We start from the raw sequence: 13357 nt of genomic DNA, 5'->3' as shown, positions 1-13357 counted from the left end.
AGGTCCTCTGCCCATTTTTTAATCCAACTGTTTGGTTTTTTGATACTGTGTTTTAGGAGTTCTTTATATATCAGATATATCAGATACATCATTGGCAAACGTCTTCTCCCATTCAGTAGGTTGCCTTTTCATTTTGCTGCTCATTTCTGTTGCTGTGGAGAAGTGTCTTAGTTTGATGTAGCTTGTTTATTTTTGCTTTTACTGTCCTTGAAGCCTTTGTTGATCGTTCTTGGTATCAACTGGGGGCCTGACAACGGGGCACAGCCGCCTCCCCACCCCTGCTCTTCTGTCATCACCTGAGCTTTTGCCTGTGGTGGGGAATTGACAACAGAGTGGGTATGCTGCAAGAGGCCACAGGAGGAGCCAGACCAGATGTATAAGTCTGTGAGGGCCCAGTTGGGCAAAGAAAACGTCTCACTTAGAGTTTTGGGGATTGCCAACATTTGGGGAAATTTGCCATAGCCAAGAAGTCACACGTGAGACTTCAGGACAAGATCCACCAGGTTGTAAGAGTGACCTAGCCCTGAACGTGACACAACAGATTAAAGTCCTGTTGAGAACAAGGAATAGCAGGCTGAAGTCCAGTGTGGAAGCATGGCCCAGGTGGAGGCCAGGGGTTGGGCAGCCGCATGCTTCCTCTAATGTATGAGCTGGACAGGCTGGCTCTGGCTGAAGTTCCAGAGATGCTGCAAATAGCTCTCTAGAAGTTACTAGTACTGGCCACCACTTAGAAGCTGGACATCTTTACTCCTGTCCTGAACGTCGTCCTCAACACAATCTCTTCCCTTAACTGGGGATCTTACTGAGAAATTAAAAGGGACCCCCTGGCTGATAAAAGGTGAGTGGACCTCAGTACTAGATTCAACACCAGTTATGTTGGTTTCAGTATTAATGGACAGGATGGATGGTCGGGGTAGGGGTTTGAGACACCTTCCCAGTCTAATCTCATTAACTGTAGTGTATGGGTGATCATGGAGGGGCCAGACCAGAGGAACAGGACTAGTGGATTCAGCTACCTAGTGGCTGAGTAGGAGGCAGGTCTGGTACACTGGACATGGGGATTGGAAAGGCAGGACATCTCTCCAAAACAGATGGCACGGTGATGGGGAATCAGTCCTTTAGTTAGCACTATTCAGCAGTCAGAGAAAGCCAGTTAGCAGGCTTAAAATAAGCCTTTAGCCCCACTCTCAGGGACAGAGCTGGCTAAGTCCCCATACCAGTGAGGTTCTAGTAGGAAACATATACACACAGAACAGTCAAAGGAGTCAGGGATACAGATTTAATGGGACTGTTGACAGGGGAGTGGGTAGGATGAGTGCAGTGAAGCACTCAGGCACCAGCAAGAGCAGGAAACCATTACCATCCATAGGTCTCAAGAAGCAGAGAGGGGCCAATAGTAGTGGAGCCCAGTGGAAGAGCTGGAGCAGTGGCAGCAGGTAGAGGAGGGTAGCCACTGCCAAACAACCCTGGCCAGGCAGCGATGGGACAGGGGGGAGAGGAGGTGGAAGCAATACCCTGATCTCTTGCTGCTTCTCATTGACTGGACCCACCCAGCAGCCAGAGAACAAGGAAGCTCGGTGAATAACAGAGTCCACAGAACTTGGCTTACTCGGGCGGTGAGGCAGGGGAGGAGGGCAGAGAATGACTCTTCTAGGAGCAGAGAATGACCCAGCATGGTCTGTCGCCAGAATAAAAAGCTGGGCTCAAGTACACAAACCTCACAGCCAGGGTGTCAGACCAGGTCCAGGTGACAGCTCCTGGTGCTCGGTCTGCTGGATGATAGTCCCCCAGTCTCAGATGGGGCTCCACTACATGTAATGGTTAGGTGGTCTCAGCTAATAGAGCGGGGGTCCAATGACAAACAAGATTTACAAAGGGGACCGTGGTCTGTAGCCAGTCTAGCTTTTGATTAGTCCTGCTCCCCTTTGGTGAGAGATTTCCCTATGTGGCTGGGCGTAAGCTGACTGTCACCTACCATATGACTCTTGACTGTGGTCTGTAGCCTGAATTCTCAGGAGCTCCCTTGGCTGGGCCTCCACCTGGCTCCTGCTGCAGCCCATGGTGAGCCACTGGGGTTATGATTTACCCCCACTCTGTTATGGGACTATCTACGGTCCCAGCGTGTTGCCCTGGCGCTGTCAAGGCCTGGAGACCCCATTTCCATTCTATTGTGCTCGCTCGCAGATGGTAGCTGTAAAACTGGCAAAATAGGTCCCGCTGCTTAGAGCCTGTCTGGTTAATCTCAGAAGTCACATTTTAAAAAATAACACTAAATCGGTTCTCGTATAAACTTTATAACTGGCACTGTGTGACTGGCGTCTTATCTTTTGACATTTCTGAGAAAAATTGGATGTGGCTTCATTTTATGAGCACTGAAACTGCTGGACCATTAGCAATTGGCTCTAAAGCCCTCTCTGCCACAACAGGATGATATATGGCCTCAACAGTGGGGAGGTGGGGGCAGGTGGGGTACATCTTAGGATACATCTTAGGACACCCTACTTGTTGAGGATCTCCTTTTGGTATTTAGAGGGTGGAATATCTTATAACATGTTATTGTCCCGATCCTGAGAGAATTAAAGATCATTCCCAATTTATAGACAGGAAGCTGAGACTCAAAGGCATTCCTAAAGGTAAAGATTATATAGTCAGGGGCTAGTGCCAGCTCTTTAAATAAGCAGTTATTTCTAGGATTTGAGGTTGAATTTAACAGTTGAAATAAAAGACTATTAGTCATTCTCATTAGATTTTAAAAGTAGCTGATAAACACATACCGATTACCTAACACCAAACAGTGACCTAGTAGGGAATGATTCTGCTGGAATCCATTAAGATTCAAAACACTGGGTGATGTCTGCTTTAATTGTATGCAGAAGCCTACCATTAAAGCTCAGCAAAAATCCTTGTTTTCTTGAAAACTTTATTTACCCTGGAAGGCAGTTTCAAGGAAAGTTTCCTGTGTTCTAGCTACACTCACTCAGAAGACAATTCTGTTGAAACTTTCTATAGGGGAGTGGGAAGCAATTGGGACATATTGGCATTACAGTAAAGATAGAAATAGATAGGAATATAAGCAAATCTCCAGGGTTTATCGATGAGCTTTTCCTTATGGCATCAGTATGATCTTAATTATCTCAACAAGTATTTGCAAAATTTCTTCCCCAAGTTAATGGCAATTTGATTCACGGAAATTTAATTGCTTTTGCAATTTTGTCAACTTAATTTAATTATTTCTGAGGTCACATCAACCTATTAGAAGGCAGTAAATCCAAGGAAACCACAGTTGCAGTTCTATATACCCTATTGGACTTGTCTACAAATTCGTAGATATTTCCTGTAGAAATATCTTTTTTATTTTTTTTTTCGTAAGTAGAGGGAATAACAGAGTGAAATCACTAACATGACTCCATCAGCCTTACATTTGGGAGGAATAAAAATAACCTTGTTTCAGTGAAGCGTGGAATTTAATTGGCTCCCGATCTTTTCCCCTCATGCATCTGGTGGCCAGTACTACAGTAGAAAATTTTAAACTAGAAGGAGACATAATCCAATTAAATTTCCTTTTAAAAATGTCAAAGCAAATAAATCCAGAGCCCATGAGCTCACACACAGCTTTTCTATTCTCACTGGGCAGCTGCTGTTTACTGGGTTCCCAGCCAGTACCATCTTTGCTTCAAGGGTCTATGATTTTACAGATCAGCAGCTACATTTTTTCACCGTTGATGAACAAGTAATTTATTGCCAACTTGTTTGACATCGTCAGTAGCGTTAGTCAAAGCCAGCTTGGAAGATGCCATGGGGCTCTCTTGCAGACAATGATTCCCAGTCATTTTAGAGTTGTGATTGTGCATCATTGTTGAATTTCACTCTGCATTTTGTAGCCCGTCCTTCTTCCAGAAAATATTGCATATGCTCCAGATGAAATTGAATTTGGTTTGGAGATTTGGGCGCCGTCTCTTGAATTATCTGGAAGCCACATTCGGAGACTCTGGATCCATCCGCCAGTTTGTCAGGAAGTTGCTTCTTGTTTCAAGCTGTGCTGTGACTTCCATAGACATTTTATTAATTCTGGTAAATCCAGAATCACATAGTATCTTTGACTTCCTCTAGAAGGCAACTTGGAGACAAGAATTTGAGTATAGATGGATTGTGCAGGGAAGTTGAAAAGAACACTATTCTGGGAGTGGGGGATGAAGAGTGGAAGGGAAAGGGCTACCACAGGGCATCTTCTCAAATCATTTGGTGACGGGAGCTTAATGCCTCTGGGAAAGTCAAGGATCCAGTGACCTAGATGTACTTTAGTGTTTTCCCACCCAGAGTGCAAGGGGGTTGCGGTATTCATCCATCAGCTCCCTTCAGTCATGGATAAGGGTGCTCCTGACGTGGGGGGAAAGAATGAATTCCCAGGCATTTGTGGTGTGTCACAGGGACAGCCAAAGTGGGTCTCAGAGACCAAAGAAAAGCTTTCAGGAAAAGCAGATGCTGGCAGTTGGAAGCCAGGCCGATGAGCGCCAAAATGGAAAGGGTGAGGGGACTGGGAGGGGTGCTGGCAAAGCCTGCCACACACAGACATTTAAGATGCCATGTATGTGTGGTCAGGGGGCTGTTTTACAGAACCACTAGCAGGTTCATCCTCATCTGGAATGGTAAGGATTGGCCACGGATGAGCTCTCCTGATGTAAAATTACCATGCAGTTATCTCCATTTAAAATGTACGTGCAGGAACGCCTGGGTGGCTCAGCGGTTGAGTGTCTGCCTTCGGCTCAGGGTGTGATCCTGGAGTTCTGGGATGGAGTCCCACATCGAGCTCCCTGTGTGGAGCCTGCTTCTCCCTCTGCCTGTGTTTCTGCCTCTGTGTCTCTCACGAATAAATAAATAAAATCTTTAAAAAAATAAAATAAAACATACATGCACTGCTAGGAATACAATCTGACCTGGACTTTTCTCATTTTTGTAGTGTAGCATGAATAAAAAGGTCCGTGAACACAAAGAGTATTCTTATTCACTGCCCAGATTATCATAAATATTATATAACGTAGAACATTTGTGGATTTATTAGAACAATTAGGCAGTGGGAGTGTGGGATTTCTCATGTCCCCAAAGACTTCTTTATTTTGCAGAGACATTGCCCATGTGACTCAGTTTACATGGACCCAATTACAGCCCAAGCTGTGAAGAAGATACCTTTCTCCTCTACTTTATTGATGCCTCCCCTCCCCTGATTTTCTTCGATATTACCTCCTTCTTCCCACCCTCCTTTGGATCTCAATTTAATTTCTGTTAGTCCGTTTAAACTAGGACCTAGAAACCTCTCCCTAAAATTAGGGGTCAGTTGGACCCCTAAAATCTCTCCCTAAAATTAGGGGTTGGCTATAATCCTGGTACCAATGCCAGTGTGTGGGGTGTGCCCCCCAACCCTGCACACCAAACAACTCTGGACATGTGCTTGAGCTACAGTTCGACCCAGTTCTGACATGATTTGCTCAAAGGCAGCATCTCATCCCACAGGGTATAAGGGCTCAGGCCCCAAGACTGCCCTCCTCACCCCCCTTTCAGACACCAGTTTATCACCTGTGCTTCTGTTCAACCGGTTACAGATGAAAGGTTCCCATGACTCCCTTCCTTGGGTTTGATTAATTTGCTACAGCAGCTCATAGACTCAGAGAAACATTTTACTTACTAGATCACTGGTTTGCTATAAAAATGTAGGACTCAGAATGGCCAGGTGGTAGAGATGCATAGGGCAAGGTAGGGGGAGGGGCGGGAAGCTTCCACCCTCTTTGCACACACCACACTCCTCAAATGTCCACGAGTTCCTACCAACCCCAAAGCTCTCCAATCCCTGTTCTTTTGGGTTTTTAAGGAGGCTTATGACAAAGGCATGATTGATTAAATCATTGACCATTGGCGTTTGAACTCAGACCTCCAGCTCTGTCCCAGGAGGTCTAGGGGGAAGGGAACTGAAAGTTCCAGCCCTCTAATTACAAGGTCAGTTACCTTAGCAACCAGCCCCCCATCCCTAGGTGCTTTCCAAAGATGTCTCATTAACAACCTAAGATAACTTATCCCTCTCATCATTTAGGACATTTCAAGGATTTCAGGAGCTCTGGGCCAGAAATAGGGACAAAGACCAGATATACTTATCTTTATTATGAATCACAATAGCGTGTTGACAATATGTGGATCCCAGGTTCCTCAACTACTGCAAATATGCCTGTGGCATTTATCAGGAATAGGGCAGAAAAAGTCACTCCCACCTGAATCCTGGAAAATAGTGAAAAAGGGAAATCAAATCCAGGGAAGTAGTATTGATTCTAGAAAGAATATAGTGGGACTGGAGCAGTCCAGAAAGCATTACATGAGCCATGGGGTTTAAAGTGATTAAGCTGTAAAGAAATGGACTCTCGTCTTTTCATCTTAAATCATCCTTCATCTCAAACCTCAAGGTATTGCATTTCATTTTGTCTGAGTCTGGCTTATTGCTAATAAATTTAATTCTCATCTCCAAATTCTTGAGTCATCATTATTCTGACACGAATCCCTCTATTTCTTTTTCTTTTATTGCTAGAGGTTAAATCATGGCCCTTTGCTCAAAAACAGCAAGAACTTTTGCTGTCTAATGAAGCTGTGAGGGAAGGACCTTCTAGAACTGGCCTGTTTCATAAGAGAATCCATTCCCTACATAATTTCTTTGTAATGATATGAATTGTATAATGTATTTTATTATTTTTGTATTGGAAATTCTTATTTTAAAAAACTATCAAGGAAGAGTGATTTTGAGTATATATATTTGTATTATATTCCTCTATAACATGATCAAATTTTAAAATACCCCTTAAGAGCAAAAATAGTAATGAAATTTCTGAGGACGTGTTGAATGACTATTGATTAAAGTGTATAATTTTGTGCATGTACATATATGTTTGTATATATGTATACACACACAATAATCTATTGCTTCTTGGTGTAGGAAGGACATTTCACTAAGTTCCATGTGATACGAATACGCCCTAGGAGTTGGTTTAGGCTTCATCCATCTGAATGGCATTTCCTTCTTTACACAGCTGGTTGGTGGTTTGAGCTCAACCTCCAATGTCTGGCAGGAAGCATTCCTTTTTTAGAGAGAGAGAGAAAGAGAGAGAGAGAAAGTGCATGAGTGGAGTGAAGGTGGAGCAGAGGGAGAGGGAGAACGAATCCTAAGTAGGCCCCATGCCCAGCGCAGAGTCCCACTCGGGTCTCAATCTCACAACGCTGAGATCATGACTTAAGCAGAAACCGAGAGTCAGATGCTTAACTGACTGAGTCACCCAGGTGCCCCAGGAGGCATTTGTGAAAAAGAAAAGGTGTGTCACGTCTGGAACCACATTGTTTTCTACTCAACTTTTCCTGTTGACAATGATAGGAACAGATGTAGCTATGTAGGATGAGAGCCAGCTGCTTCTAGATTGGCCCAGTCCTCTGCTGGGCTTTGGAGGGTAGCTCGACAAATGAGCAGAGCTCTGGAGCCTCACTGCTGGGTTTATAGTCTAGGCTTCTCCACTTAACTGGCAGTTTTCTGGGCAAGCAACTTAACCCTTCTATGCCTCAGTTTCCTTTTCTGTAAATAGGTATCATAATAATAGCTACCTTTTAGAGTTTTCTGTGATGATTAAATAAGTACATGTAAAACATATAAAAACATACATAGTAAATATCTAATAAATTGATTGGTAGGAGTAGTATAACCATCACTATTCAGCAGTATAAATCGCATAATACAACCAATTGGTTATCATAAATCATCTGTTTAATGCCTTACATAGAGATGCCAATACTTGGTGTTCTTCTGATTCTGTATCAGTGTTCTTAATTATCAGAGTTTTACATGTCACCCATGTTTCAGTGACTTCCACATCTTTGCAGTTCTGGACTCTAGCTCTGTGCTACACAGAACCCTATTCCTATGTGTTTACCAGAATCTTCACCTTGATGTCCTGTGGGCACCTCAAATTAAATAAGTCCCACATTGAACTTAGTTTTCCAACCCCTCTGATCCTTACTGCCACACTAAAAAAAAAAAAAAAAAAGTTAAAACTTCTCTTCTTCCTGATTTCCTTATTTTGCTTATAGTGCCCTGGGTTGAATATTATGCACCTAACCCCTCCCCATCCGTGTCTATCTGGAATCTCAGAATGTGAACTCATTTGGAAGTGGGTCTTTGCGGATGTAATTAAAAGTTAAAATGAGAAATGAGAGTATACTGGATTAGGGTGAACTCTAAAGCCAGTAATTGGTGTCCTCATAAGAAGCCACGTAAAGACAGAGGCAAATGCACTGTAACCATTGCTGTCAAATACCAGAAGCTAGGAGAGGGAGCACAGAACAGATTCTCCCTTAGAGCTTCCAGAAAGAACCAACTCTGCCAGTACCTGGCCTTCAGACCCCCCATATAGTGACAGAATGAAGTTTTGTTGGTTTAAGCCTTTTGGTTTGTGGTAATTTGTTATGGCGACCCTAGGAAACTACTGCAAATATCATTAATATTATCATACCTAGAAGTCTTAGAACTATCCTTACCTGTATTAGTTTATAAGGATGCCAGGCCTATTGGAGGAAGGACCCACCCTACTCTATCATGACCTTGCCTTAACACATTACCTCTGCAGCAGCCCAATTTCCAAATAAGGCCGTATACTGAAATACCAGAGGTTAGGACTTGAACATATCCTTTTTGAGAGGACACAGTACAACCTATAGCACTACCCCTTTTTTCTATCACCACTCTAAATTGATCGCCTTCCAGGAATATGTTCTACTGCAGCAAAATCTTTGAGATGTAGCTCACACTGACCCCAACTTCAGCTCCCCGGGTTATGGCACAGTCCTCTCTCTCTGTAGGATTCTTATTGCAGTAACCTCCAAAGTGATTTTCCTCCTCTGTTTCATTCTTCATATATCCAGTGAGTGAATCTAGTTAATTTCTAATCAAATTTCTCTGATGGTGACCCACCAGTGGCTTTCCCCAACTAAAACATTGAAGTCTACACTAGCACAGGGAGCTCCAAGTTTGGCCCCCATCTTTTCTTTCCAACCACCTCTCTTGCCACTTCGGACTATGTGTCCCAAACCACAACTGGGCTAGCTGGTCACTCTTTCTGGAAAATAGATTTTTAGGTCTGTGGGCCTTTGCTTATGCTGTTCCCTATGCCCAGAACATCCTTTACCACTTCGGGCCCCTGCTGAACTGTTCCTCATCCCATAAAGCTCAGCTGAAACAGTACTTAAACAGGTTGCTTCCACAATTGTATCACAGAATTATTGAACCCTTACCTGTGTTTCTGACATCTTATGTTTCTGGATACTAACGTAACACCAGGAAAGATATTGCACCTCTTATATAATAACAATTAACTTTGACAATAGAAATAGCCCCCATTGCAACATAAATAAAAAAAATGTTTGTGTATGCTTCTCTGTGTGTGTCTAGATTTCTATCTACAAGATTTTTTTAAAAATCTGACATGTGTTTACTGCTTATGTATTTTGTTGCAACCCACCTCAACAAAATACTCTTTTTTTAAAGATTTATTTTAGAGTAGGAGGAGGGACAGAGGGAGATGGAGAGAGAAGATCTCAGACACCTTGCTGAGTGTGGAGCCTGGTGCGGGGCTCGATCTCATGAGCCTGAGATCACAACCTGAGCCAAAATTAAGAGTCAGATGTTTACCCGGTTGAGCCAGCCAGGTGCCCCCCAAATATTTGTAAACCTCTCTAGAAGAGTAAAGATATTTATTTTCTGCAATTAGAAAATATATAAGGGTGTCTGGGTGGCTCAGTGGTTGAGCATCTGCCTTTGGCTCAGGTAGTGATCCCTGGGTCCTGGGATTGAGTCCCACATCGAGCTCCCTGTGGCGGAGGCCTTCTTCTCCCTCTGCCTATGTCTCTGCCTCTCTGTGTCTCTCATGAATAAATAAATGAAATCATTAAAAAAGAAAATATATATACACAAATATACATACCATATATATTATATATGCAGTATATGTGTGTATATATCAATACATATATATACACATATGTGTAAAGTACATATATAAAGTATTTTACCTCAGGAGCATCCTGTGAATGATTCATTGCTCTTTTCATTGTTAGGTTAAAGAAACAGCAACCAAGCAATCAGTGTGACTAGCAGTTCAGATTTTAATAACTGAGTTCTTAAGAAAGCACTTAGGGGGAGTTATCGCTGTAATAATGCATAACAAACACACCTTCGACCCCAAATTTCACTGGTTCTCAACAATAGACATTTATTTTTCTTGTCTGTGGGCTTACTCCACCTGTGCTATTTTGGGACCAGCAACACCTTGGGAGCCATATTCTTCTCATGGCAATGACAGAGGCACAGCAGCCTAGGCCAGGTCATGCCTGGACATTAGAGCCTCTGTTCGTGGTACATCTGCTAGCATTACATAGGCCAAAGCCAGTCATATGTTCCCATATCAAGGGAACAGGAAAGTAGACTCCGTGGGAGGGTCTGCAAAGTCAAATGGCAAAAGCCATAGGTGTATAATTCTAATAGAGGGATAAAGAAGTGAGCATAAGAACTCAGTCTACCACAAAGTCCCTATGATTCGAAGGTGGACAGTAGAAATGCCTGCCTTGAGAATAAGCTATTTATCATGAGCTTATATAACAATAACAGTTCGATGTTGCATTTACAGAACTGCACTTTGAAATGTGGTTATAATTTATATCCATCTTTGGTTTTTTTGTAGAGATGTGAAGATGAGTGGCTCGGGATGCCATCACCTATTCCTGTGAAATACATTAACTACATGAGACTTTTAAAGGATGTGTTCGGCTTAGAGGAGGAGTAACCATATGTCAATTTTGGTCAACTTTCTTTGATTTCCTGCTCTAATTTTACTAGGTTTATTTCAGTAGATATAACTTCATTAAAAAAAACACAGGGTTCATATTGAATTGAAATCCATAGACCCAAGTTAATTCCCTTTTGTCGTTTTAGTTTCTCTGAACATCGTATTACAGTGCTGATGTGCCAGCATTATTAAAAATGCCATTTAAAGAAATGTCAAACATTTTTATTACATGTATGATTTATTAACACCAAAGAATCTTATGGTAATTTTCTATCCAACATAATTTGATTCATTACAACACAAAAGGAAAATTACTTTTGACAGCTATACATGACAATATAAAATCAAATTATATCTGAGCAATAAGTTGTGATTCTATTAAACATTTTTTGAAATCTTTTTGACACATGTTTATTACTTATATAATTAAATTTTGTAGCAACCCACCTTATCAAAATAATTCTTAAACCTCTCTAGAGTGAATGTATTTGTTTTCTGAAATTAGCAAAGCTATGAGAAGGACTCCTCCCTTGCCCCACAACACACACACACACACACACACACACACACACACACACACTTTGGGAGAGAAATTGAAACATATGCAGTGTTTATATTTTAATGTCCTTTTTCTACCTAAAGTTAGGTGTTAACTTAGGGATATATATGCATGTATATATAATTATAGTATGACCAAAAATGTGTGATGTCTAAAATATTTAGGGATGGGAACGCTGAAGATTTTGAGAGCTCTTTTTTTTGGTTCATTCTCCACATACACATACCACCCACCCCAGAGGTTTAAATATTCTAGGACTATAACATGTTTTCTTCCTGCTTTTCTCTGGTTCTATTTTGATTTTTCTTGTAGGCCTATATGTTATGAATCTCAGCAGAACCTTTGTCATGTAGTGTATATTTGATTAAAACTCATAACCATGGACCTCTGGGAATTCATTGTGAGAAGTTTGTCCCAATCTACCTCAGTCTCCAGTGTTAGATGCTATGTATCATAAATCCATTTGCCTGGTGTTCTTAGTGATGGTGGAAGCTTATGGAAAAGGGGGTTCAACATCCACCTTTTGGGGACTGCTTTGATGAGGGAAAAAGGAACTGATGACATGTCAAGGCCCCTTCCACCTCATTATTCCTTCACTGCACATTTGTGGCATCTTGCCTAGAAATGAACAGGCCTCTTGGCACTCAGAGGTACCAATATGGTTGACAACAATGGCTCTTTCTTTTAAAAAAATTTTTTTAATTGAAGCTAATCAATAAACTATTTCTATTTCTATTATTTCTAATTATAAACCTCGGGCAATTCTACATGTGTCATTGTTAGAATAGAGCCCATAGGACTTTCCAATAAACTCGAATACTCAACTTATATACTAGGACCATTTACCCATAAAATCTAATTTTGACTATTTGATTTTTATTCCAGGTTTTTTTTTTTTTTTTAAAGACAACTGGCAGTGCCAAGCCATTTTGTTACTTTAAGATTTTTCGTTCCCCAGAGAGCAAGCTTTTAAGGATGACACTTTCCTGGAACTTTTCAGGCTGACACATTTGTCACTTACCTATTCAACTCTTCAGTCAGTTGTCTTTAACTCAAGATTTTAAATACGTGGATAATTTAGCCCGTTTACAGGCTTGTGATGCAGTTCACTTTGAGAAGTGGGAAGAGAAGAGGAAAAGCAGCAAGCCAATGACATGTTCCTGAGTTTGTAGGATGACAACCGCTTGTTCTATCACATAGATGTGTGTCGCTGCCCTGGTTATTTGCAGTTCAAGCCCGTAATTAGCAATTAAATGGCCATTATAGGAATCATGCCGATAAACATGATGCATTGCAGCCATACAGACACTTTAAATAATTATTTTTTTATAACTCAACCATATACTGAAGGAGATTTATAATTTAGAGATAATATCCCCATTAGTAAAGTTTATGACCCAATAAACAGCTCCCACTAGTTAATAAATGCCAAAGCCATAAAAACAAAGACTATTAATGTAATAGAATTTCTGTACCTCCCTCTTTTGCTGGTGGTCCCAAGTCACTGAAGGGAAATGCTATCTTAGGGAAAACATTTATTCTCGTTATGTAAATATCAATGAATTGTCTTAGAATCCATCTGGAAATCTCCCAGGCCACCCCACTCCTAGGCCCCAGGTGGTTCCCAAATGCTGATGTGTTCTGCTTAGGTTTTGGGCAGTAGATAACTCTGGTTTTCAGCACAAATGAACCCTTTGGGGGAGGTAGTGAAGACCAGCTGGAATTTCTGCCTCTTCATTTTCCCTCTGAAAAGGAGAAATCCCAACTATTACCATTATTCTGGAGGGAGAACTTTGAAAAGTTTCCCACTTTTGGCATACACTTATATTTTTAGCTGCCTCTTCTTTTCCCTGTGAAAAAGCGAAATCCCAACTATTGTCATTGTTCTAGGGTAATCATTTTTTTAAAAGTTTCACAACCTTTGCATCTACTTATATTT

At 41.6% G+C, this 13357-nt stretch overlaps 1 protein-coding gene across 1 annotated transcript in view; it reads left to right on the top strand.

The window, feature by feature from the left end:
- EFHC2 (EF-hand domain containing 2) overlaps positions 1-11783 on the top strand; it is a 194073-nt gene extending 182290 nt beyond the window's left edge. Inside the window, exon 15 of the mRNA XM_055338406.1 lies at positions 10755-11783. Coding sequence (XP_055194381.1) covers positions 10755-10856 — 102 coding nt within the window. The 3' untranslated portion in view covers positions 10857-11783. The remainder of the gene's footprint in view (positions 1-10754) is intronic.
- The last annotated feature ends 1574 nt before the right edge of the window (positions 11784-13357 follow it).

Source organism: Nyctereutes procyonoides, unplaced genomic scaffold, assembly GCF_905146905.1.
Source record: "Nyctereutes procyonoides isolate TBG_1078 unplaced genomic scaffold, NYPRO_anot_genome, whole genome shotgun sequence".
Classification (NCBI taxonomy): Eukaryota; Metazoa; Chordata; class Mammalia; order Carnivora; family Canidae; genus Nyctereutes; species Nyctereutes procyonoides.
This window is presented reverse-complemented; position numbering and strand designations above follow the sequence as displayed.